Genomic DNA, 27,164 nt, shown 5'->3' on the forward strand with positions numbered 1-27,164 from the left:
TAATTCACCTACTGTAAGTCATTTAGGTTCAGTAAGCATCCAGATGGGATCAACTATCGTGACCCAAAAACATGACTTAGAATTGTTCTCCTCACCCCACCCTTACCCCCAGAGATCTGGCTCAGATGTTGATTGCATCTTGGTCAATGTGATTGGGCTAATGATAATTGGGCCCCTCCAGACAGTCTACTCCTTGTCCTGGTTTTGTTTCATGGACGTGTGTTAAAACGTCACTTCCTGTTTTCCTCCCTCCTGGGTGTGGGTTTTGGCAAGGGGATGGGAGCTCAGCTGAGGTTGCCATGGAGGTTGCCATAGAGATGATCCTCATTACTGATAGTGCACCAGTCTGTTTCTCAGAGAGATAGATAGAGAGAGAGAGAGAGAGAGAGAGAGAGAGAGAGAGCTTCAAATGTGCATCCACCCCCACTAAGCCATCCTCCCATTTATCACATTCAAAGATGGACAAAGAGAGAGTGGAAAGGAAAAAAGTGAGAGAATAGAGAGAGGAAAGGGGATTGAGAGAGAGGGAGGGAGAGGAAGACAGCAATAAGGGTACAGGTTTTACCATGGAGTGTGAGATCATGTAAAATATGTAGAAGAAGGACAAGGAGAGGCAGTCAGGATGAGGAGGAAGAAAACAATTAAATATGTGTTTCCCATGCGTAGGGCTGAGAATTGGTCACAGATAAAATGACTGAACACACACACACACACACACACACACACACACACACACACACACACACACACACACACACACACACACACACACACACACACACACACACACACACACACACACACACACACACACACACACCCTTTATGGTGTAAGGATGTTGTGCAGTCATTAGATTAGCCTTGTCATGCTCAGAACCACAGGGTTCTTCCACATCCATCCCCATCTACCCAGCATGGATACAAAACCAGGGTTCTGAGTGGAGCGGTAGTGGGGATCGGTGGCTGCCTGCTGTCTCAGATAGCTTTGTTTACCACAACATGAATCTGTTTGATTTATTTTCAGGCAGAACAGGGACAGACCAAATGCTGTTTAACTCTTCCAGGACTCCGGGGGAGAGATTTACATGGCTTTTAGTTCTGTCATGCCCTTTACACTGAAAGGGAGGTACACTGGGGAAGGCATAGCCAAGCGCACCAAGAACAACCTCTCCATCCAACCCTTTACACTGAAAGGAGGTACACTGGGGAAGGCATAGCCAAGCGCATCCAGAACAGTCTCTCCACCTCATTCTTTATACATGGGAAAGGAATCATCATCTCTATTGAAACTACGATTTGATATCTGAGATGAAGAGGTTCTAAAGCATGTTGTTAATTAGTTAAATACACAGGGGTAAAACCGCACAACACTTTTGGGTAGAGTCTTAGATGCCTGCGTCTTTAGATAGAGATTCTTGGTAGAAGTATATGCAGTCTTTAATAATACATGGTTTTAAAAAGTTAAAGTGCTGATGCTGCTAGAGTAGTAGAATGTTATTAATCAGACATGATGCAATGCAGTTAGTTTTGCCGCATAGTTGTCTTTGATCTCATCTCAGTGCACCAGAAGATGTGGAAGATGTATGTTTCTGCTCTGGATGTATTAATAGGAGATACAGAGCCTTCAGAAAGTATTCATACCACTTGACTTATTCCACATTTTTTTGTGTTACAGCCTGAATTCAAAAAGGATTAAATTGATTTTATTTCTCACCCATCTACACACAATACCCCATAACGCCAAAGTGTTTAGACATTTTTGCAAATTTATTGAAAATGAAATACATAACTTTACATACACTACCAGTCAAAAGTTTGGACACACCTACTCATTCCAGGGTTTTTCTTTAATTTTACTATTTTCTACATTGTTGAATAATAGTGAAGACATCAAAACTATGAAATAACAGATATGGAATCATGTAGTAAACAAAACAAAATTCTTCAAATAGCCACCCTTTGCCTTGATGACAGCTTTGCACACTCTTGGCATTCTCTCAACCAGCTTCACCTTGAATGCTTTTGAAACATTCTTGAAGGAGTTCCCACATATGTTGAGCACTTTTTGGCTGCTTCTCCTTCACTCTGTGGTCCGACTCTTCCCAAACCATCTCAATTTGGTTGAGGTTGAGGGATTGTGGAGGCCAGGTCATCTGATGCAGCACTCCATCCCTCTCCTTCTTGGTCAAATAGCCCTTACACAGCCTGGTGGTGTGTTGGGTCATTGTCCTGTTGAAAATCAAATGATAGTCCCACTAAGTGCAAACCAGATGGGATGGCATATTGCTGCAGAATGCTGTGGTAGCCATGCTGGTTAAGTATGCCTTAAATTCTAAATAAATCACAAACAGTGTTACCAGCAAAGCACCCCCACACCATAACACCTCCTCCTCCATGCTTTACGGTGGAAAATACACATGTGGAGATCATCCGTTCACCCACACCGCGTCTCAATTTTTGGACTCCAGACCAAAGGACACATTTCCACCAGTCTAATGTCCATTGCTCATGTTTCTTGACCCAAGCAAGTCTCTTCTTATTGGTGTCCTTTAGTAGGGGTTTCTTTGCAGCAATTTGACCATGAAGGCCTGATTCACGTAGTCTCCTCTGAACAGTTGTTGATGTTGAGATGTGTCTGTTACATTTATTTGGGCTGCAATTTCTGAGGCTGGTAACTCTAATAAACTTGTCCTCTGTAGCAGAGGTAACTCTGGGTCTTCCATTCCTGTGGTGTTCCTCATGAGAGCCAGTTTCATCATAGCACTTGATGGTTTTTGCAACTGCACTTGAAGAAACTTTCAAAGTTCTTGAAATTTTCTGGATTGGCTGACCTTCGTGTCTTAAAGTAATGATGGACTGTTGTTTCTCTTTGCTTATTTGAGCTGTTCTTGCCATAATATGGACTTGGACTTTTACCAAATAGGGCTATCTTCTGTATACCACCCCTACCTTGTCACAACACAACTGATTGGCTCAAACGCATTAAGAAGGAAAGAAATACCACAAATTAACTTTTAGGAAGGCACACCTGTTAAATGAAATGTATTCCAGGTGACTACCTTATGAAGCTAGTTGAGAGAATGCCAAGAGTGTGCAAAGCTGTCATCAAGGCAAAGTGTGGCTATTTGAAGATTCTCAAATGTAAAATATATTTTGATCGGTTTAAAACTTTTATGGGTTACTGCATGATTCAATATGTGTTATAAAAAATAGTGATGTAAAAAATAGTAAAAATAAAGAAAAACCCTTGAATGAGTAGGTGTTCTAAAACTTTTGACCGGTATTGTATATTATTTTGGCATTAATTCTTGTCACATATCACTTTGCAAACAATGTAAAGAAAATATACACTTCCGTTCAAAAGTTTGGGGTCACTTAGAAATGTCCTTGTTTTTGAAAGAAAAGCACATTTTTTGTCCATTAAAATAACATTAAATTGATCATAAATACAGTTTAGACATTGTTAATGTTGTAAATGACTATTGTAGCTGGGAACGGCAGATTTTTTATGGAATATCTACATAGGCGTACAGACATCACTCCTGTGTTCCAATGGCATGTTGTGATAGCTAATCCAAGTTTATCATTTTAAAAGACTAATTGATCATTAGAAAACCCTTTTGCAATTATGTTAGCACAGCTGAAAACAGTTGTTCTGCTTAAAGAAGCAATAAAACTGGTCTTCTTTAGACTAGTTGAGTATATGGAGCATCAGCATCAGCATTTGTGGGTTCGATTACAGGCTCAAAATGGCCAGAAACAAAGAACTTTCTTTTGAAACTCGTCAGTCTATTTTTGTTCTGAGAAATTAAGGCTATTCCATGCGAGAAATTGCCAAGAAACTGAAGATCTCGTGCAATGCTGTTTACCACTCCCTTCACAGAAGAGCGCAAACTGGCTCTAACCAGAATAGAAAGAGGAGTGGGAGGCCCCGGTGCACAACTGAGCAAGAGGACAAGTACATTAGAGTGTCTAGTTTGACAAACAGACGCCTCACAAGTCCTCAACTGGCATCTTCATTAAATAGTACCCGCAAAACACCAGTCTCAATGTCAACAATGAAGAGGCAACTACAGGATGCTGGCCTTCTAGATTTACACATTTTTGGCTACTACATGAATCCATATGTGTTATTTCATAGTTTTGATATCTTCACTATTATTATACAATGTAGAAAATAGTAAAAAGAAAGAAAAACCCTTGAATGAGTAGGTGTGTCCAACCTTTTGACTGGTACTGTAACTATTCACACCCCTGAGTCAGTACTTTGTATACTGAACCAAAATATTAATGCAACATGCAACAATTTCAACGATTATACTGAGTTATAGTTCATATAAGGAAATAAGTCAATTGAAATAAAATTGTTAGGCCCTAATCTATGGATTTCACATGACTGGGAATACAGATGAATGGCATGACAATGGGCCTCAGGATCTCATCACGGTATCTATGTGCATTCAAATTTCCATTGATAAAATACAATTGTGTCTGTTGTCCGTAGCGTATGCCTGCCCATACCATAACCCCACCACCTTGGGGCACTGCTCACAACGTTGACATCAGCAAACCGCTTGCCCACACGATGCCATACACGTGGTCTGCGGTTGTGAGGCCGGTTGGACATACTGCCAAATTCTCTAAAATGACGTTATGGTAGAGAAATTAACATTCAATTCTCTGGCAAAAGCTCTGGTGGACATCCCTGCAGTCAGCTTGCCAATTGCACACTCCCTCAAAACTTGAGACATCTGTAGCCTTTTATTGTTCCCAGCACAAGGTGCACCTGTGTATTGATCATGCTGTTTAATCAGCTTCTTGATATCCCACACCTGCGAGGTGGATGGATTATCTTGGCAAAGGAGAAATGGTCACCAACAGGGATGTACAAAAATATTGTGCCAAAAATTTGACTGAAATAAGCTCTTTATGCGTATGGAACATGTTTATGATCTTTTATTTCAGCTCATGAAACATGGGACCAACACTTTACATGTTTCTATTTTTGTTCAGTGTAGAAGCACTTTTTTTATTATTGTTTTTTTATTTTTTTATTATTATTATTATTATTATTATTATTATTATATATTTTTTTTAAACATCTTTGACTCTTTCTGGGTCCCGTGTGGCTCAGTTGGTAGAACATGGTGTTTGCAACACCAGGGTTGTGTGTTCGATTCCCACGGGGGACCAGTATGGAAAAATATGTATGAAATGTATGCACTCACTACTGTTAGTCGCTTTGGATAAGAGCGTCTGCTAAATGACTAAAATGTAAAAAAATGGGTAAGTCTCTAAGAGCTTTGCACACCTGGATTGTACAATATTTGCACATTATTCTTTTAGAAATTCTTCAAGCTCTGTCAAATTGGTTGTTGATCATTGCTAGACATCCATTTTCAATATTTTACATAGATTGTCACGCCGATTTAAGTCAAAACTGTAACTAGGCCACTCAGGAATATTCAATGTTGTCTTGGTAAGCATCTTCAGTGTATATCTGGCCTTGTGTTTTAGGTTATTGTCCTGCTGAAAGGTGAATTTGTCTCACAGTGTCTGTTGGAAAGCAGACTGAACCATGTTTTCCTTTAGGATTTTACCTGTGCTTAGCTCTTTCCCATTTATTTTCATCTTAAAACACTCCCTAGTTCTTGCCGATAACAAGCATGCCCATAACGTGATGCAGCCAACACCATGTTTGAAAATATGAAGAGTGGTACTCAGTGATGTGTTTTATTGGATTTACCCCAAACATAACACTTTGTATTCAGGACATAAAGTTAATTTCTTTGCCACATGTTTTGCAGTTTTGCTTTTGTGCCTTATTGCAAACAGGATGCATGTTTTGGAAAAATAGTATTCTGTACACGCTTCCTTCTTTTCAATTTGTCACTTCGGTTAGTATTGTGGAGTAACTACAATATTGTTGATCCATCCTCAGTTTTCTCCTTTCACAGCCATTAAACTCTGTAACTGTTTTAAGTCACCATTGATCTCTTGGGGAAATCCATGAGTGGTTTCCTTCCTCTCCGGCAATTGAGTTAGGAAAAAAAACGCCTGTATATTTGTTGTGACTGGGTGTATTGATACACCATCCAAAGTGCAATTAATGTTAATCACTGTTATTACACACAGAGTGAGTCCATGGAACTTATTATGTGACTTGTTAAGGAATTTTTTTACAACGAGCTCCCACAGTCTCACGTCAGAACTAGACGTTCATCCATGTTTCTCAAACGTCACATTTCAAAGTTGTTCCAAACGTCAAATTTCAAACTGATTGGTTACTTCTCTCTATCGTTCCAAGGTTAAGTATTGCGAGCATCCTAAAACGTTGCAACAGCAATACGGATTTGATTTAGTGACCCAGACATTCCTGACCTACAACATCTGGAGCTCATACTTGTATCCATATTTCACAGTGACGATAACAACACAGAATTGTTACTACCCAGTCTAATTCAGAGCTTCAGAAACTCAACAATGATAATGAATAATGAATTTGAGGATTATAGTGGCCTAAGTCTATTACTGGTGCACTGAGATGGTTCTTAGTTGTAGCACTCCTTAGTGTCGCTTTGGCTAGGCTATTAAAGCAATATTTTCTACATTTATGAATTCTGGATGTAAATCTAGCAGCATTACATGTAACAGTGACTGGACCTTAGTTTGAACTATCTTGCTAGACAGGTTCCCAGAGTAGCATGGGATACCATCGGTGAGTGGACCACTTAATCCAATCTTAGTCTACACCGGAATGGATTGTAGGTTTGCATTGTTTGGTTTCTTTGAGAGAGAGGAGACATTTTGTCTCTGTTGGTCTCCATTGGTCTACCTCCAACTCTCCATCACCTTTTGAGAAAGTGGGTGTCTTTACTTTTTGGTGGTGTTGTAAATTTGGCTGACACAGTCTTGGATTCAGACACTGACATGATGATTCCTGATGCCTGTGGAAATGTAATCTGTCTTCAGACATTAACTCAGAAATCGTAAGGTTAGGCATTAGAATGGTTAGGGTTAGGGTTAAGGTTTGGGATAGGCTTAAAGAAAAATATATAAAAACAGAGGCAGATGCTTACTCCTATCTCGCCCATCCACCATCCCTGTCCACAACGCCCTAGCAAAACCAAAGCCTACTTGAAGGTCACAGTACTCACTGTTGCCCATAGTGGCTGGTTTCCATGTCATCTGCTAACGTTGAATACTGACCTGACTGAATTTTTACTCCTGAACTTATTTAACAAAGGGGCTTAATACTCACTGACTCCTGACATTTCAGCTTTTCTTTTTTAATTAATTTGTGACATAAAATCTAAATGTAATCCATTTTAAATTCAGGCTGTAACACAACAAAAGGTTGAATAAAATGTGCAAGAAGTCAAGGGGTATGAATACTGTAGGATGTCTGATAGTTTGGTCTGATTTTGTGCTTAAGGGTTGATCATTTCTACCTCAGAGTGTTGTGATCAATCTGCCAGATCTGGCTTGTGTGATTAATAATGCTTTGTGGCAGAGGAATACTCTCTTGCGGAGTGAGGGTGTTGTCCTTGGAAACAGATTCTCTCATCAGCATATTTTGTTTCCATCTCTCTCCTCTGGAGGGGGCCTGAATCTGCCCTTCACAGTCACACTGTCAGACACTGAAGGAGAGGAAAGGAGGCGATCTGCGGCTTGGGACACACACACACAGGCACACAAGCACACTCAGCAGCTTGCAATCAGGTTTCAGTAGTGACATAGCTTAGCGATGGCAGTCAGTAGATGGAGACCATGCTGAGTCCACTGTCTCTGCAGTACCCTCTTACACCAATAGAGGTCCCAGTACTACTGTCTCTCTCTCTCTCTCTCGCTCTCTCTCTCTCTCTCTCTCTCTCATCTTGTCCTGGCTGCAAGCTGCAGTGCTCTTGGCACTGAGACAGAACCCCACCGCCCCTTTGATTTTCTCTCGCTCTCTGTGGCACAGATTCTAATACGTTTAGTTCCTGAAAAACATCTCTCTCCCTCCTGTTCCTCACAACATGGCATATATTGTACCTATCAAGTAATCCCCTGGTCGATTGACGCACCGGTGAGTCAATCTCAGTTACATAACAAAAAAGATCCCCATCAAAATCCATCAGTTTAAGATAGATTTATGTTTATTTTTGCAAGGGATGAGTCTCAATCCACCACATCCGCCAGTCGCACTTCCGGATCTGCGGTGAAAGGTGACAGAGCCATCGCGAAAATCGGACTTCTCACGTAAACGTCTGTAGCATTGAACAGAATGACCTAGAAAAAAGTGTCAGGAGACTCGTCTGAAGTTGGTACAGTCGATGTGCCAACTTCTGATTGTATTTGTCACATGCGCCGAATACAACAAGTGTAGACTTTACCGTGAAATGCTTACTTACAAGGACTTAACCAACAATGCAGTTTTAAGAAAAATGTAATGTAAAGTTAAGTAAACATTTTCTTAATGAACTAAAATAAAAATAATAAATGTAACAATAAAATAATAAAACGAGGCTCGAGTCAATGTGCGGGGGTTCAGGTTAGTCGAGATAATTGAGGTAATTTGTAAATGTAGGTATGGGTAAAGTGACTATGCATAGATAATAAACAGCGAGTAGCAGCGTTGTAAAAAAAGGGGGTGGGGTCAATGCAAATAGTCTGGGTAGCCATTTGATTCGCTGTTCAGGATTCTTATGGCTTGAGGGTAGAAGCTGTTAAGAAGCCTTTTGGACCTAGACTTACTGCTTGCCGTGCGGTAGCAGAGAGAACAGTCTATGACTACGGTGTCTTTGACCATTTTTATGGCCTTCATCTGACGGATTCCGAGCCGTTTGGACTACAAACTAATGGACCCCACTGTGGAACGGGGAGATTCTCACGAACACTATGGTGTTCTCGGTTTTACACTACGGCCCCCACAAGTGTCACAAAACTCGTCTGAATGTAACTGTACTGGTTAAAACAATGAGTGAAGGTCTGAAGGTAGTTTTACGCCTACCCTTAAAAAGGAGTTAAATATGTGCACATAAATATCTATATATATGCTGAGTTTTTTTTTATATCTCCTAGATTTAGGACTGACACTTCAAAACCTTGTTTAGTAGTACAGGCCAAAATCAATATTTTAAATGTTAGAATGGATTAATCTCCATCATTGAGCAAATTTTCTTATGGAACTCGTTTTCCAATATGTGATTTGGCCACTGAAAAGCAAGCATTTTATTTAATTCTCCGTGATGGTCTGGATATTCTGAAAATAAAATGTTGATATAAAATTGTGATTTTGTAGCTAGATTATCAGCACTTCTATTCTATTTATTTCATGGTTGCCAGCCTCTCCTGCTATAACCTAAATCATTTTCTCTGAGGAAATTGATGTTTTGTCATTTTCTGTCTGTCGATGCAGATTCTTTATCGCTCTGGCCTTTCCCCCTTGCAACACAGACACTGTGATTACTGTCTTCCTACACAACAGCATGCAGGCATTTCCATGTGTAAAATAATGAAAGATCGAAAGAGAGAAATATATTTTTGGTATTTTCCTAATTTCTTTAATGTATTTTCTAAAAGCAAACGTCCTAGAAGGACATGTTGTATGTTGTACCCTATTTTATCTGCGTCGTATGGCATCAATAGTCATGTAAAAGCCACGTGTCTCACTGGGTGGCCTAAACACTAAGTATTAACTTAGTAGTTCAATAAAAACACATGTTGTCTGTGTGTCTGCATGGTGAACAGTAGGCGACTCAGAGCTCGGACCCCGTCTGGTGTGGCGAGAGTGAGGCGGGACATGTATGAGGTCATCACTCCTTGCCCTGAGCACACCAGACGAGACAGCAGCTGACAATAACAAAGAAATACTCTCAGAGAGAGAGAGAGAGAGAGCGGCTCCAGCCCAGACACTCATTCAGACTCTTCCCCAAGCCCAGTCAGTCCCGGTCCCAGTCGTGTGTGGGAAATCTGACTCACAAACGGCGGTCTTCCCACATGGGATAACAGACGCTTAGGGAGTGAAAGGATGGCTTTTAAACAGGGACGATTACTGTGTATTATTAATAGAGAGGGTTACTGGAGAGCGTTTTATTAATATGTCCGCCATCTTGCATAATGGATGGTGAGAAGGTAGTTAATATTCCACTTTTCAAAAAGGCTCCTCTATTTCCAAAAAGTGATGATAGGGCGCGTCAGAGTTCTCCCTTTATCTGCTGTCGAGCTCGCCTGTTAGTCTCTCTCCCTTCTCTATCCTCCTGCTCCCCTGTTCCTTGTCTCTCCCCTCCCCCTCTCTCTTCCTGCTCCCTTTCTCTCTCTGGGGTGTTTTTTTAGAGAAGACAGGACAGTGTAGTGTAGAGGCAGAGGCAGCAGCGGAGACATTAGCTCCTGTGTTTCCACTTCAGACGTTCCGGTGCCCCTCGGCCACAGCTCTCCCAGCTGGAGCAGCGGATGTCACAGAGAGATGGGGGTAGAGGAGGGAGGGGATGGAAGGGGGAAGAAGATGTGAAACAGGAGAGAGGGGGGATAGATGCTCTGAGGAGGGAAATGCGAGGAAGTTGGGAGGGGGAGAGAGAGGGGGTGGTGAGAGTGAGGTGAGAGTGGAATGTTTACTGTTCCTTTTTATTGTTTATTTCACTTGTGTATATTATCTACTTCACTTGCTTTGGCAATGTTAACATATGTTTCCCATGCCAATAAAGACCCTTGAACTGAATAGAGTGGGGAAGGGTAAGAGTAGACACAAGAGAAAGATGGGATAGAGGGAGACAGAGAGAGGGATCAATTTAAGAGCATTAGGACGTGTTTGTTCTGGCGAGACATATGTCTGTCTCCGGAGAAGGAATTGAGATAACTTCATCTCGAGCCCCTTGAGTGAAAATAAAACAACCCACAGCTCTGTTGCGCGCAATGAACGGCGGGACAGATGGTACGGGACTCTTAACAGGTACAGAGAGAGATCAGTTACCTGCCTGTGTACAGCTCAATATACACAGAGAGAGAGGAGACAACAGAACGAGTTGGAAAAGGACAGGTATAAATCCGACGGCGTGTGCAATTGACGAGATAATAGTCTCCTATTTTAATCTCTTTCTCAAATTGCCTTAAACACAAAGCTTGCGCGCACCACCGGGAGAATCTGCTAAATGTCAGGAGCTCTGCTACTCGCATGCCTCTGAGACTCACGAGAACGGACTGACACGAGACCCACGCTGTCTCATCTCCACCGCGCGGACCCCGCCCGGACTGACACGAGACCCACGCTGTCTCATCTCCACCGCGCGGACCCCGCCCGGACTGACACGAGACCCACGCTGTCTCATCTCCACCGCGCGGACCCCGCCCGGACTGACACGAGACCCACGCTGTCTCATCTCCACCGCTGAGTTAAATAGGAGTTAGAAAAGGACAGTTGAAATCACAAAACGTCCATTTCAGCACAAAGGAAGAGTTCCCTCTAGGCCCATCGAACCTAACGGAAGTTCCGTTCCATCTCTGTTCTCTTCCGTTGTATCTCTTCAGCTCCCAGTTCACCATCCCCTCAGTCTGGCTTTGGAGTGTGAAGAAGAGTCTCTCAGCTATCTATCCATCCACTCCTAACAACGGTGTGACTCACCGCTGAGCGGCGTTCTCGCAGGCTGCCAGCGCCTTTCACAGCTGTAGGCAGAGGGGTCGGTGAAGGAGAGCTGGAGCCGCACTGGGAGAGGGAAGGGTTGTGTGGGCGCGTAGCGTGGCCCGGTGGCCGGGTGAATCAGGCTGGCACTGGGGCTTCTCTGAGGCCACATCCCAAATAAACAACTTCATGCTCAGTCTACCATACAGATATACCACTCAGGCTATACTTACTAACCTGAATGTTTGACTTATTCAGAGATAGATATACACAACAATGAATGACCAAAGGCAGTCTATCTAAGCCAATATTGTAATTTTGTTTTGTCTTTTTTTTTTTAACATGAATTGGGCTCCAGGTAATGCTAATATATCCCAGACAGTCTCCTTTTAGATTGCATAAATCCATATGATGAGACCAGCATCCAATGACATCCCCTTTTAGGTCACAATGTCCTTCCTAGAGGTGCTTTGAATGGCACTGCACTCACTGCATGACTCAATCAATTTGAATGGTGTGAAAGTCGATTGTCTAGCAAACTGGCTGTCTGAGTGTTATCTAACTATTGAGCTTTTCCAGAGGTAAAGGGCTCGGAGATGAGACGAGAGCCGCGATTCAATTCAGTATGAACCACTGCCGCTGGTGTAGAAATGAAATTACTGTCGAAAGATGCTCCCTCTCACTTTGTCGTTCTGGTCGCGTTTGGACTAGAGGCCCCCTCTTAATTGAATTGAATCCGATTTAAATTGGATTTTAATAGGGGTACATGGGTTCAGACTGTACTAATTAGGAGGAAAGTCTGAGCGGGATGATTTGGGCATTTAACGCTACTATCCGACCACCTGCGGACAGACATCCGCATATGAGACATGTCGGCCCCATGGGCAGATGTTTGAGGTGTTTGAGATATTGAGTCGAATTTAAATGAAAAACCAGCAAAGGCTTAACACCACTACAACATTTTATGAACATACGTTGGTTGTGCAATTATATTGTACTTGAAATGTATTGAACCCTCCTGTTGTGTTGTTTCATGTTAATTCATTACGTGTTCCTGGTCCAAAATGGCCGCCCCATTATAGCTGATTATACATCCATATTAAAACATATATTATCACCTAATGTTGTGTTAAATCTTTTTATCAACTTAAGTTCTTGTGAACATTACAAGTTTTGAACTTCTATGTGCTATTTATGTTCTGTAGGCTTCATTGACCTGAGCTCATACAACTAGTTTTTGAGTAATAAAAGCATAATGTATGGATTATTTTGACTATAACAAATACTCAGATGAAACATATTGTGCTATTTATCACAGACTACTTTGTGTCAAAGTTTAACAAGGACTCTCTCCTCCTCACCAGTGTCATGATCAAAGATATGATCAAGAGCCTCACATACAGTATATCGTTTGGTCATTGTGCTGTCACTGAATGAATTGTGAGCAAGGCCTCAAAAAGGCTTTATATACCAGAGCTGCGAGAAAAGTTCTATATATTATTGAAACAATGTTGCGATTGTTTGTGAGAATGTCAACAGGTCTGTTTCCAGTGGCCGTGGGGGAAAGATTCTATTGGGGAAGGTTCCCGTGGGGGTTTCCTTGGAAGCCAAGAAGGGGGGTAAAGTGTGTGTGTGTGTGTGTGTGTGTGTGTGTGTGTGTGTGTGTGTGTGTGTGTGTGTGTGTGTGTGTGTGTGTGTGTGTGTGTGTGTGTGTGTGTGTGTGTGTGTGTGTGTGTGCGCGCGCTCAAACACACATGCATGTGGGGGTCTGGAAGAGGAAGTGTGTCCATCTAATGATTGGACATGTGGCTGAACTCAATTGGATACACTAATTATAGTCTCCACCATTCACTTCTAATGACCGGTCATTTTTGACCCGGAACACTACAAGTGTACAAAAGTTAAATAAAACACCTAAAATGTAATGAAAATCATCAAAATGTATTTTGTGTGTTCAGATGCCCTGTGTGGACAAAGTCATGGAACCTTATGACAATCAGATGAAATTAATTACATTTTTCAGAGAGAAAACTTGTAAATCGGTCCAATTCGACCGGAACACAGGAGGAGGGTTAATATAGCCAGTGTGATTGCCAAGTCAGAAGGGTCGGTGGCGCAGAATTTTCAAGAAATTAAAACACGTTACGATGTCTATAAAGCTGAGGTCCACTGTTTAATGGATTAATGACAGTATATCAAGGCGCCATGAGACAGGGCAGTGTGTCCATTAATGTCTGCCAGACTATTACATTACCATTACCTGGTGTGAACTGCCCCCAAAGCAATCTCTGAAACTGTCAGGAATTAAGGTGTCTGTAAAAGCCGTCCAAGCACTCATGGATTCAAAATCTTTTTGGGGGTGTTAAACAGTTAGCCCTAGTTGGTCTTTTACACCAGGTGGACATTTGTATTTGCTGAATTGTATTGGGCAATAGCTTAGATGTTTGGGGCAAGTGCGACTTTCGAAAGGAAATGGAGAACCGCTTGTCAACAAATCGACATGAGTTTAAATTCTTTGTGCTTTCCGCATCTACAGCGTGCGCGAGCTCTGTATTATTCCAGCAATTTGGGTCTGACAGAAGAGGGCATCCTAGTTTGTTTTGACAGATATGGCGAGGGGCTAAGTCTCGAGCATCTTGTTGGTGACCTGGTTCGTTTCGCCCGCTCACCCCGAGTTAACATGCTTCATATGATAACATATAGGCCTAAAGGGGGTGGTCCTGTGTACTGCGAGTAATATGATGCGAAACTGAAGCGGCAGTCAAGTACCCCTGTAGTCTTAATATACGATCAACCCAGCTGTCACTCCCAGGGCAATAAGTGAGAGGAGGGCGCGAGCAGCAATATTTCAGCACTATGGCTCGTGGGACAGCGACAGAGCGCTGGAGAGCCTTGTTTTGAGATTTCATTTTTTATTTTTGTATTGTTTTTCTCGTTCTATTGTCTCTGTTGGTTAACTCCATATTTTAATGCTCAGCCTGACTTGATTTGCACTGCCCTGTTGATTCCATTGAGGACAGAGCCTCTGTTCTCTACAATAATGCAAATATTTCAATAAACTGCCGTGATTATACTTAAAATGTAACGACTACTTTTATGATGATAATTGCTGCACAAATACATTTCATTTGTTAGTGAATTTATTGATCTATTTCCATAGACTTTTCGATTAAATATCCATTATTCGTTTTATTTTTATTTATTCTTTTGGGTCCAGAGCTTTGACTTAATGGCAGGTTTGGATCAATGAAAAGAGAAAAGTAATCGCTTGGGCGTACGGTTAAATCAGATCAGCAAAGTATCTGCCGCACACAATGAAAAGGGCGGTGGCACTCGCTCGCTCGCTCACTCTCTCTCCCTCTCTGATAAAAAAAACACAGCTTGCTCGAGCGCGCTCTCTTAAAAATAGAAAAACGACCGAAGGTTAAAAATAATGATGAATTGCAATACAATTATTGCTATTATTGCTATTCTCAAGGTATTAATGTGTTTTTTTCTTTTTATTTGACGTTGTTTTCAATCGGTGAAATGCAGCCAGTACGGTTTGAGAGCACTGCTCCCCCTCCCCCGCTTCCCACAGACACCATTGCACAGATAGGGAGAGAGGGAGGGGGAAGGAGAGAGAGGAGAGGGAGAGCGATAGTCAGCACCCGTGAGGGGAACAAGATTCAGCCGCGCGGAGAGAGAAGAGAAAAAAGCAGTAGCCAAACGGACAAAGGAAAACATGGATGTAACGGAAAAACGCTATTTAAAACAAGCACATGTACCGGAGAGGATGCTTTGGTCGTCCTGCACATAGTAGGGGGTAACTCAAGGACTCTTCCCCCCCGTTTTTAATGTTGCGTGTGGGGACGCATGGAAAGCTTTCTCTAATCCGTCTGCGGATCCTGCCTGCTTGCAATGGCTGTGGCGGTGCGATGCTGTTACAGCATAACTCAGAATGTGCCTTATACTTTTTATTTGGTAATTTTTGTACTCTGTGGCCTTACAAATGCACAAATACGATACACCATTCCGGAGGAGCTGGAGAATGGGGCTGTGGTCGGCGACATTGTTCGCGATTTGGGTCTGGACCTGCAAAAGATCTCCTCCCGACGCATCAGAATCACCTCGGACAGCGCACGGAGATATTTCAACATAAATCATAAAAATGGCAAGCTGTCGGTAAGTGACCGCATCGACCGGGAGACGCTGTGTGAATTCAGTGGCACCTGTTTGCTCAACCTAGAAGTGGGGGTTGAGAACCCGCTCGAGGTGCATAATGTGGAGGTGGAGATTCTGGATGCGAACGACAACTCGCCACAGTTCCCCCGGGACGAGTACCAGCTGGAAATCTCAGAGTCCGCCATAACTGGGTCCCGGTTCCCCATCGAGGGCGCGCAGGATGCAGACGAAGGATCCAACTCAGTTCGCCTCTACCGGCTCAGCAACAATGAGCACCTCGCGCTGGACTCCAACAAGCCCGCGGCAAATAGCAAGAACATCCAGCTCGTGCTCAAAAAGCCATTTGACCGTGAGCATACACCATCTCATCAGTTAATACTGACTGCTGTCGATGGAGGCACCCCGGCGCGCACAGGTACAGCCAAAATCAACGTGCGTGTCCTGGATTCCAACGACAACGTGCCTGTGTTCGACAACTCCGTGTACAAAGTGAAACTGTCGGAGAACTCGCCCAAGGGCGCTCTGGTGATAAAGTTAAACGCCACAGACCGGGATGAAGGCACAAACGGGGATGTGTTTTACTCTTTCAGCAGTTACACCCCAGAGAGGGTGAGACAAATGTTCTCCATGGACACAGATACAGGAGAGATCAGAGTGAAGAAAAACATAGACTATGAGGAGACTAACTCGTATGAGATGTACATACAAGCTATGGACAGGGGTCCTTCTGCAGTGGTCGTCCACTGTAAAGTGGTGGTGGAGGTTTTGGATATGAACGACAACATTCCTGAAATTGTGCTGTCATCTCTTTCCAGCCCGGTCCGTGAGGATGCACGGGCTGACACCGTGGTGGCTCTGATCAGTCTTAATGACCGAGACTCCGCCCAGAACAAACAGGTGACCCTGGAGATCCAACCTGGTGTCCCGTTTAAGATCAAGTCCTTCCGGAACCACTACACCTTGGTCACCGCTGCGTTCCTGGACCGAGAGACCATCTCCACCTACAACGTCACAGTAACCGCCATCGATGGGGGAACGCCGGCCCTGTCTTCACACATGTCCATTAAAGTTGACGTGGCCGATGTCAATGACAACCCTCCCCGCTTCGAACAGACTTCCTACACGGTGTACATGATGGAGAATAATGCACCTGGGGCGTCAATGTGCGTTGTAAAGGCAATGGATGCAGACGCTGGGGAGAACGCTCGCATCACCTACACCGTCCTCAATGACAACAACCACGGCATCCCTGTGGCGAGCTACGTCAGCATCAAACCCGACACGGGAGAGGCCTATGCCCTGCGAGCCTTCGACTTCGAGAAGCTCAGAGAGTTCCACTTCCAGGTGAAAGCCCAGGATGGTGGCGTGCCGCCCCTCAGCCGCGTAGCAACAGTCTACGTTTACATCATGGACCAGAACGACCACTCCCCTAGGATAGTCCATCCTCCAGCCAATGGGACGCGGACCACTGAGACGCTGATGACGAATGCAGAGGCGGGGGCTCTGGTGACCAAGGTGGTAGCGTGGGACGGGGACGCAGGTCAGAACGCCTGGCTGGTGTACGTCCTGGAGCAGACCACCTCCGAGCTGGACCTGTTTAAAGTCCACGAGCACACGGGGGAGATACGCACCACGCGGCGTGTCAGCGAGGACAACTCCACCTCTTTCTTGCTGACCGTTCTGGTCCGCGACCATGGCCTCCCGCCGCTCTCCTCCACCGCCACCATCAATGTGCATGTCATGGAGCTGCCACCCAAGCTGACCCCCGACCCCAAACGCATTATCAGGCCTCACAGCCCGCTGCTGTTCTCCAACGTAACCCTCTACCTGATCGTGGCCCTGAGCGCCACCACCTTTGTGTTCCTGGTCACCATTGTGGTGCTGGCCATTGTCCGCTGCCACGCCTACTGCACCCAGCCCGGCTCCTGCTCGCCCTGCTGTGTGTCCCAAAAGAGTGTCCCCGAGGGGGGCACCTCAGCTGGTGGGGGTGGAGGGTCATTGGGTCGAGGTGGCGGTGGTGGGGGAGGTCAGGGTCAACCCAACAACAACGTTGCTCTGCGGCGAGACCTGAAGGTTGAACCTCACTACATCGAGGTGCGGGGGAACGGCTCCATGACCAAAACGTACTGCTATAAGACATGCATGACGGCCACGTCGGGGAGTGACACCTTCATGTTCTATAACACGGGTCGGCCCCACAGCGGCACCTGGAGCTCCGGGGGATACGTCACAAGCCAGAGTGGACAGAGCCAGATGTTTGTACGCAGGCTCAGCATGCCAGATGCAACCGCCATACAGGTGTGTGTGTGTGTGTGTGTGTGTGTGTGTGTGTGTGTGTGTGTGTGTATGTGTGTGTGTGAGTGTGTGTGTGTGTGTGTGTGTGTGTGTGTGTGTGTGTGTGTGTGTGTGTGTGTGTGTGTGTGTGTGTGTGTGTGTCCTGTCATCCCATCCCAACAACACACCATCCACAATACACTGAGAAGCTATTCATGGCCTGTTGTTTTGGGATGTTTTAGTATTTGGGTTTTTCCCCACAGACAATGTTTTGTGGAACAGAGGTGTTTGGCATTTAGAATTCCAAGGAAGGTGAGGGATGTGTGAGGGCTTCCATCTTTTTTGTTGGGTTTATGCAATATTAAAGGGGAAATCCTCTTCATTAGTCCACTATTGATACAGTCACAACATCTTTTGCATGTCAGCAGTCAAGTTTTCAAGATATTGGACGCTGAAGAAGGAAAGTGTCACCGGCCACATCAACATTTTGCGTCATCGTGATGGTGTGGAAAGTTACACTTTGCTGCTTGAAGCCCAAATCCTTAAAAACTTGACTGCTGACATGCAAAACATTTTAGAACTGTATCATCAGTGACTAATTTAAAAAAATAACAAACGTTTTTGAGTGTATTTTACCTTTAAGCAGTGCTCTTTTTTTATCCAATTTAAAAAAATAAAACTATTTGGCAGATATGGAGGATTTTGAATTCGCATAAATCATTTTCACTGAGTGTACAAAATGTTAGGAACACCTTCTCTTTCCATGACATAGTATGACCAGGTGAAAGCTATAATCCCTTATTGATGTTACATTAAATCTATTTCAATCAGTGTTAATGAGACAGGTTAAAGAAGGATTTTTAAGCCTTGAGACAGTGGAGATATGGATTGTGTATGCGTGCCATTCAGAGGGTGAATGGGCAAGACATCATTTTTAAGTGCCTTTTAACAGGGTAAGGCAGTAAGTTCCAGGTGCACCGGTTTGAGTGTGTCAAGAACTGCAACACTGCTGTTTATTTCACGTGCAGCAGTTTCCTGCGTGTATCAAAAATGGTCTACCACCCAAAGGACATCCAGCCAACTTGACACAACTGTGGGAAGCATTGGAGTCAACATGGTCCAGCATCCCTGTAGAATGCTTTTGACACCTTGTAGCGTCTACATTGTATAATAATAGCGAAGACATCAAAACTATGAAATAACACATATGAAATAAACTAGTAACCAAAAAGTTAAAAAAATATATTTTATATCTGAGATTCTTCAAATTAGCTACCCTTTGCCTTGATGACAGCTTTGCACACTCTTGGCATTCTCTCAACCAGGTTCATGAGGTAGTCACCTGGAATGCATTTCAATTAACAGGTGTGCCTTGTTAAAAGTTAATTTGTGGAATTGATTTCCTTCTTAGTGCATTTGAGCCAATTAGTTTTGTTGTGACAAGGTAGGGGTGGTATACAGAAGATAACCCTATTTGGTAAAAGACCAAGTCCATATTATGGCAAGAACCTCTCAAATAAGCAAAGAGAAACGACAGTCCATCATTACTTTAAGACATGAAGGTCAGTCAATGCGGAAAGTGCAGTCGCAAAAACCATCAAGCACTATGATGAAACTGGCTCTCATGAGCACCGCCACAGGAAAGGAAGACCCAGAGTTACCTCTGCTGCAGAGGATAAGTTCATTAGAGTTACCAGCCTCAGAAATAATAAGAGACTTGCTTGGGCCAAGAAACACAAGCAATGGACATTAGACTGGTGGAAATCTCCAAATTTGAGATTTTTGGTTCCAACCGACATGTGAGACGCAGAGTAGGTCAACATGTAGTTCCCACCGTGAAGCATGGAGGAGGAGGTGTAATGGTGTGTGGTTGCTTTGCTGTCTGTGTTCTTTTTAAAGTTCAAGGCACACTTAACCAGCATGGTTACCACAGCATTCTGCAGTGATACACCATCCCATCTGGTTTGCGCTTAGTGCGACTATCATTTGTTATTCAACAGGACAATGACCCAAAACCCACCTCCAGGCTGTATAAGGGTAATTAGACCAAGGAGAGTGATGGAGTGCTGCATCAGATGACCTGGCCTCCACAATCACCCAACCTCAACCCAATTGAGATAGTTTGGGATGAGTTGGACAGCAGAGTGAAGGAAAAGCAGCCAACAAGTGCTCAGCATATGTGGGAACTCCTTCAAGACTGTTGGAAAGCACTCCAGGTGAAGCTGGTTGAGAGAATGCCTCGATGACAGTTTGGCACACTCTTGGCAAAGGGTGGCTACTTTGAAGAATCAAATATGTATATAATATATTTCAATGTTTTTTATACTTTTGTGGTTACAACATGATTCCATATGTGTTATTTCATAGTTTTGATGACTTCACTATTATTCTACTATGTAGAAAATAGTAAAAAGAAAGAAAAACCCTTGAATGAGTAGGTGTGTCCAAACTTCTGACCTGTACTGTAGATATACTGTATCTATATCACTCTTATGTCAGAGACCTTGAACACTAAAAACCTGAAAATCACAGTGCCACTCCCAGGTCTCCTTCCTATCCTTTGTTTATTTTTTGTCCGTAGTCTGGTACTGTTACCTGCTCAGGCTGCATTGTGTTGCTGTAGCATAGGTGTTTTGCATTTGCAGTGCTCTATCGCGAGCTCCGTATGTACAAACATGCAGTTTCCTACAATATGTTCTCTAGTTTTTCCAGCACTTTATGCTTGTGTTCAGATTCGAGGTGTGAGTGTTCACCCATGCGCAGAGCTTCTTTGTTGGAGCAGTGTGTTTGTGTGGGAGGGTATGCCCTCAGCTCTATGTGTGTGTGTGTGTGTGTGTGTGTGGTGCTCAGAGCTTCTTCAGAGAGCTGGTGTTTGTCTCTGAGTCAGGGTATCATGCTTTTCAGCATGGATATTCAAAGTAAACATCTCTCTCCCTCCATTTCCTACTCCCTTCTCCACTCCTCTGTGAACTCTACTGCTGGATCCATATGTAGAAAATACACGTGGGAATGGGATCCATGCTTGGTCCAGGGGTAGGGGTATACCTGTTGGAAACTTGATTGGAATGTTGAGGGTTAAAGTGTAAAGGGTTAGTGTGATTGGTCTAGTACGACCTCCGCCAGTCAATAGGATTGGTCCACTAGTTGTGGTCCAATAGGCACAGACTTGTCTGGTGCGGTTGTCTCTGGGCAGAGAGATAGTCTGGGTATTAGTGTTGTTCTGTCCAGCTTAAAGAGTCATGGGTCCTACAGCATTAAAATCCCCCACAGGTCAGTCGCGCTCAGGGCACAAAAGGATAGCCTTGAGTTTGGTTCGGTGGGCTAGAGATGAGATGAGAGACAGACATTCGGAGCTGGATTAAACACCCATTTTCACTTCACTGGGTTTTCTCATTCGTTTGCCATCATGTGAGAAGCAGGGAAAAAGAGATAGAAACCATTAGTATGTTTCTGGTGGCTTTACATCATTAATGGAGTGGTTCATTCTTACTGACAGGTGTGACGTGGAAACTGGTGACTGTTGACTGGCTCTCTGTTTCTAGGAAACTGTTATGACTGCAGTGTTGTCATAGAGATGCAGTAGAGAAAATTACCATTACTACAAAAGAATATTGACAGTAGGGACACAGCTACTGTTAAATTCAGACATCATTTAAGGCTTTCATTCAGAAATAGCTGGATGGGGTCCTGGTCGTTATTGTCAACACCTGCATATGTATGGGTGGTCTGAGCAAAGAAAATAAAAGTGATTAAAGAGGAAAATAGGAGGGAGACATACAACAATGTTCAGGTAATTGCTCCTCTATCCCCTGGCATTTTCCTCATTAAATGCCATTCATGTTTGTTCTTGCCGTGTAATTAACTGGCAGCGACGTGTTTCTCTATACCACCGCGGGATTGGTCGGTTCGGTGAGGACGGGGCCAGGGGAAGCAAGGTCATTGGACGAGGCTTCGATGGCGGAGGTGCGCACACTGTATCCATGCGAGGGGTTTCTACTCAGAGAGAAAGAGGGAGAGCAAGAAAGACAGGGAGAGGGAGAAAGAGAGGGAGAGAGAGAAAGAAAGGGGCGAGGAGATAGATGCCAAATCAAACCCAAGGCCCTAATTTGTGTCCACACAGCTAGGCAGGGAGGGAAGGAGTACACAAAAAGCCCATAGCGATAAATCTCTCTCTCTCTCTCATTCCATTTATCTTGCTCTCTCTCAGATACCAAATTCCATTTACAATATCAGCTCCGTTATCACCCTATGACCTGTGAGTATTTGCTTTCACTGGGTGGTGCTGATATACTCCAAGCCCGTGTGTGTGTGTGTGTGTGTGTGTGTGTGTGTGTGTGTGTGTGTGTGTGTGTGTGTGTGTGTGTGTGTGTGTGTGTGTGTGTGTGTGTGTGTGTGTGTGTGTGTGTGTGTGTGTGTGTGTGTCCTCTTGTGGGAGTGCATCAGACTGTGGATGTGTTTAGGGTCCAGATGCTCGTCTCTAACCTGCAGTGTTAGTGTGTGTCTGTTCTCATTTACACACACAGACACCATAAGGACGGCCAGACCACTCCCCCATCGGCCATTCTGGTACAACAGGATAAATGCTTAATGATGGCGTTTGTATTTCTTAACAATCTCCCCTCTCTTTAACTCTCTTATTTATGAATGTTAGTGTGGACTGTGAAGTCAGTCTCTCACTGTAAGTATCACAGTTGGTTGGAGTGTTAAAATATGCCTTTGAATATTGTAGGTGTGAAGTCTATCTCCATCCTGATTGTGCGAACAAAGTCTATTTTATCCTTGGATTTGCAAGACCAGTATAGAGGTTATCACTCCTCCATAACATGTACTTCTTTGTGGATTTGACGCAACACGAATACAAATATGGTTTCTCTGAATTTTTGGGGTCTAAAATGTGTTCCTGTTCCTGTGTAGAGGAGTGTGTGTAGCTGTCTCTGTGTGTAGCTGTCTCTGTGTGTAGCTGTCTCTGTGTGTGTAGCTGTCTCTGTGTGTAGCTGTCTCTGTGTGTGTAGCTGTATCTGTGTGTGTAGCTGTCTCTGTGTGTAGCTGTCTCTCTGTGTGTAGCTGTCTCTGTGTGTAGCTGTCTCTGTGTGTAGCTGTATCTGTGTGTGTAGCTGTATCTGTGTGTGTAGCTGTATCTGTGTGTGTAGCTGTATCTGTGTGTGTAGCTGTCTCTGTGTGTGTAGCTGTCTCTGTGTGTAGCTGTCTCTGTGTGTAGCTGTCTCTGTGTGTAGCTGTCTCTGTGTGTGTAGCTGTCTCTCTGTGTGTAGCTGTCTCTCTGTGTGTAGCTGTCTCTGTGTGTGTAGCTGTCTCTGTGTGTGTAGCTGTCTCTGTGTGTGTAGCTGTCTCTGTGTGTGTGTAGCTGTCTCTGTGTGTGTGTAGCTGTCTCTGTGTGTAGCTGTCTCTGTGTGTAGCTGTCTCTGTGTGTAGCTGTCTCTCTGTGTAGCTGTCTCTCTGTGTGTAGCTGTCTCTCTGTGTAGCTGTCTCTGTGTGTAGCTGTCTCTGTGTGTGTAGCTGTCTCTGTGTGTGTAGCTGTCTCTGTGTGTGTAGCTGTCTCTGTGTGTAGCTGTCTGTGTGTAGCTGTCTCTGTGTATAGCTGTCTGTGTGTAGCTGTGGAGTGTTGAGCTGTTTGTTTCCCTGTGGATGATGTGATGGGCTGTCTGAATGACTCCTGGAGGGATACCAAGACCTTCTCATTAGGCCCAAATATTAGATTTTGGCGTCATGAATGTGCTGTGTGGAGAGACTATGGTCGATTCTCCATCGCCAGGAAGTTAACATCTGTCTTGTGGACAGCACAGGAAATGGGTCAACACTGTGGAGAAGTTAGAGGTTGTTCCTACTACTGGTACTGGAACAGAGATGTTTTTAAAAATGATGTTTTTTTTTTTTTATTGAATATTTAAAACATACAATATACTTGCAGTGAAGCCACTCAACAACCTCATCACACCAGTCATGTATTAGACTCCCAAACAGAGATGTTTTGAATCAGTAATGGTGAAGGTTTGGAATGGGAAATGGGTCATGTGGTCATAGAGGAAGCTCATACAGTCACTAGCTGATGTTTATGGCCCAATGTTAGTTAGCTGGATCTCTGACTTACTCCATGCCATATGGAGGAGAAACTCCATCCTTTAGCCACATATTTATAGGACATGGAAACTCTGGAAAGGTGACCATTCAAATTATTACTTTATGACAGTTAAATTTTTTTCATTGACCTTTTAGGGTAAATGGGGGTTTGGTGGCTAGTTCCCCCGGTGTTGGCTGGTATTCATCGTTCACCTGATGATGTCACTACACTATAGAGTGATTTCCCTGCAGACAGAGGTTATGGCCCCTTCATGTGCCTCTCTCATGGCTCAGTTGTGATGGTGATGTCACATATTCTCTGTCCAGGTGCAGACCTGAGGGTGTTAAACTGATATCGCCGCTCCCTCTCCTTCCCCTCACCTCCCCATCACCTCCCCCTCGCCTCTACGTCTCCACCTGTGACCTTGAATGGAGAGAGACGAGGGGGGTGGGGTAGGGGGATCCATGTGGTTACCATGGTGAGGTCTGTGGGACCAGCTCAGGCTGATTCTGTGACAGTGACACTCAAGGTTTAGATCAGAGGAGAGAAGGAAAAGAAAGAGAGAGAGAGAAATAGAGGAGAGAGAAGAGAGAGAGTCGAGAGAAGGGAGCAGGAGAGAGAAGGGAGCAGGTTAGAGAAGGAGAGAGGAGAGAGGAGGAGATAGAAGGAGAGAGGAAAGAGGAGAGAGAAAGCAGGATAGAGAAGGAGAGAGAAGAAAGGAGGAGAGAGAAGGAGAGAGAAGGAGAGAGACAAAAGAAGGAGACAGACAAGAGAAGGAGAGAGAAGAAAGAAAGTGAGGGGAGAGAGGAGAGAAGGAGAGAAGAGAGGAGGAGAGAGGAGGAGAGAGGAGGAGAGAAGGAGACAGACAAGAGAAGGAGAGAGAAGAAAGAAAGTGAGGGGAGAGAAGGAGAGAGAAGGAGAAAGAAGGAGAAAGAAGGAGAAAGAAGGAGAGAGAAGGAGAGAGAAGGAGAGAGGAGGAGAGAGGAGGAGAGAGGAGAGAAGGAGAGAAAAGGAGAGAAGGAGAGAGGAGAGAAGGAGAGAAGGAGAGAGAGCTGAACCAAGCCTAGTACAAGAGAAGTCAGAAAGAAAATAGTAAATTGGTAAGAAGGAGATTCAGAGTGAAAGTGTGAAAGACCGAGAGAGAGAGTGAGATAGAGCTGCAGCCCTGATGGAGTCCATCAACACAAACTGCCATTTGAGAATTCCACTGCGTCTCCATGGTAACGGAGTGTACCACTGGAAGCTGAGTGGTTTGACCCAGGGTGAGGGTGGCCTGAAGGTCTGTTGCAGAGAGGCAGGGTCACTGGACCGGTCTGGTGTGGGCAGTCTGTGAACAGGCTTATCTCTTGAAGTCATCACTCTCACAGAGGACAGGGAGGGAGGAGGAGGAGGGGAGGGAGGAGGAGGAGGGGAGGAAAGGAGGAGAGGAGCAGGGGGCTCCAGCGCAACTCAGAATTAATTTCTCTCCACAGGCAGAGGCAAGCTGTCGCTGTTATGATGTGTGTGTGTATGTGTGTGTGTGTGTGTGTGTGTGTGTGTGTGTGTGTGTGTGTGTGTGTGTGTGTGTGTGTGTGTGCGCGCACATACTTGTGGTTCACGCCATGATTCATTAATGAGAAGATATTGGGTTTTGCCTGCGTGATCTCTTGCAGTACTTAAGACTCAATCCCTTTCTCTCGCTCTCTCTCTTGCAGCCCAAGGTGCCGAATTCAGACTGGCGTTACTCTGCCTCACTTAGGACTGGGATGCAGAGGTAAGCACATATATCCTTTTACCATCCTTTTACCATTCCTCAATAAGTGTCCGCTGTCCAGAAGAATGAGAATTCACATTTCACCAGTATTCCATTCCTCTAATCCCTCTTAAATCATTAACTACTCTACCCATTACCCTCCACCAAAGGAACCTCGCATGATGCTGCTTGTTTAACAAACCCCACTGAACTACAGAATTATTTCCTTCTGTCAATACATTACAATTAAACCAGATATTATCATATTTATAAGCATCCGTTTGACAGTCTTCTATCAGCTTGGCCATTGGACAGTAGTAGACAGACAGAGAGCGAGGGGTAAACAAGGGGTCAGTGAAAGAATGAGGGGACTGAAGGAGGGAAGGAGAGAGGGATGAAAGTGAAGGCAGTCAGGTGGAAATATGGCCCGTCGGGACACTGGGAATGCACAATTCAGGGATCACATTACCCATGAGCCATTGGGCCACTAGCTGCTGTGGGTATGGTCTGAGCCTGACTCAAACGAGTAGCATGCTAATGAGAGGGAGGGACCAAGTTAACGAGCAGAGCCAGCCATAACGAGCCAGGCGAACCACATTGCCCACTGCACTGCGCCCGGGCCATCTCATAGTACACACACACACACACACACACACACACACACACACACACACACACACACACACACACACACACACACACACACACACACACACACACACAGAAGTCTGTCCCTCCGGCCGTGGCGGACAGCATTGTGAAAGTGATGAGGGACAAGAGAGATGACAAAACTGACTGTCCGTCCTAATGTCTGCTCAGAGACATGCTGCTTTATCAGGGTCAACTAGTGCTGAGCGATTAACCAAAGTTTATTTCCCCCCCGATTATTAAAGACCTAATTAACCAACGTCGGTTCAATTACTTGAATTCCCATTTAGTTCTAGTTTTTTTTGTGAGCTCAACACACTGTTTCTCTAGAGAGAAATCCTATCAAGCATGAGAGACATCAAATCAAGAACAAACTGCGGGGCGTTGTATTGAGTTTTCAATAGGAAAATATTCTACCTAGTTCAGCGCAGAAAACGTGGTAAATAACTTCAATGACCAGAAACCATTGCACCTATTCTTCTCGGCGATGCACTTAGACCACATGAGAGAGGAATGTACACAACACAGCGACTACTAGAGCGATAAAGACAGTTTGTGAGGTAGCTCTACCCAACTGATAGTTGTAGCAGTCTTGAAAGTGTGCCTTATCTTCTTAAAATAACTACTAAAATAGTGATTTTGTCAGACAGCTCTGCAGCATGGGCAGTTGTGGC

General features: G+C 44.3%; 1 protein-coding gene across 6 annotated transcripts in view; it reads left to right on the forward strand.

Moving 5' to 3' along the window:
* LOC106611843 (protocadherin alpha-C2) overlaps positions 1 to 27,164 on the forward strand; it is a 214,791-nt gene that overhangs the window by 150,560 nt on the left and 37,067 nt on the right. For 4 of the 6 annotated variants that reach the window (XM_045723956.1, XM_045723958.1, XM_045723955.1 and 1 more), the window contains one exon: positions 25,805 to 25,863. In XM_045723956.1, coding sequence (XP_045579912.1) covers positions 25,805 to 25,863 — 59 coding nt within the window. Of the gene's footprint in view, positions 1 to 14,910; positions 18,059 to 25,804; positions 25,864 to 27,164 lie in introns of those variants that run through there. The other 2 variants (XM_045723959.1, XM_014212444.2) reach the window with 2 other exon arrangements.

The sequence above is a fragment of the Salmo salar genome, chromosome ssa09 (genome assembly GCF_905237065.1).
Source record: "Salmo salar chromosome ssa09, Ssal_v3.1, whole genome shotgun sequence".
Taxonomy (NCBI): domain Eukaryota; kingdom Metazoa; phylum Chordata; class Actinopteri; order Salmoniformes; family Salmonidae; genus Salmo; species Salmo salar.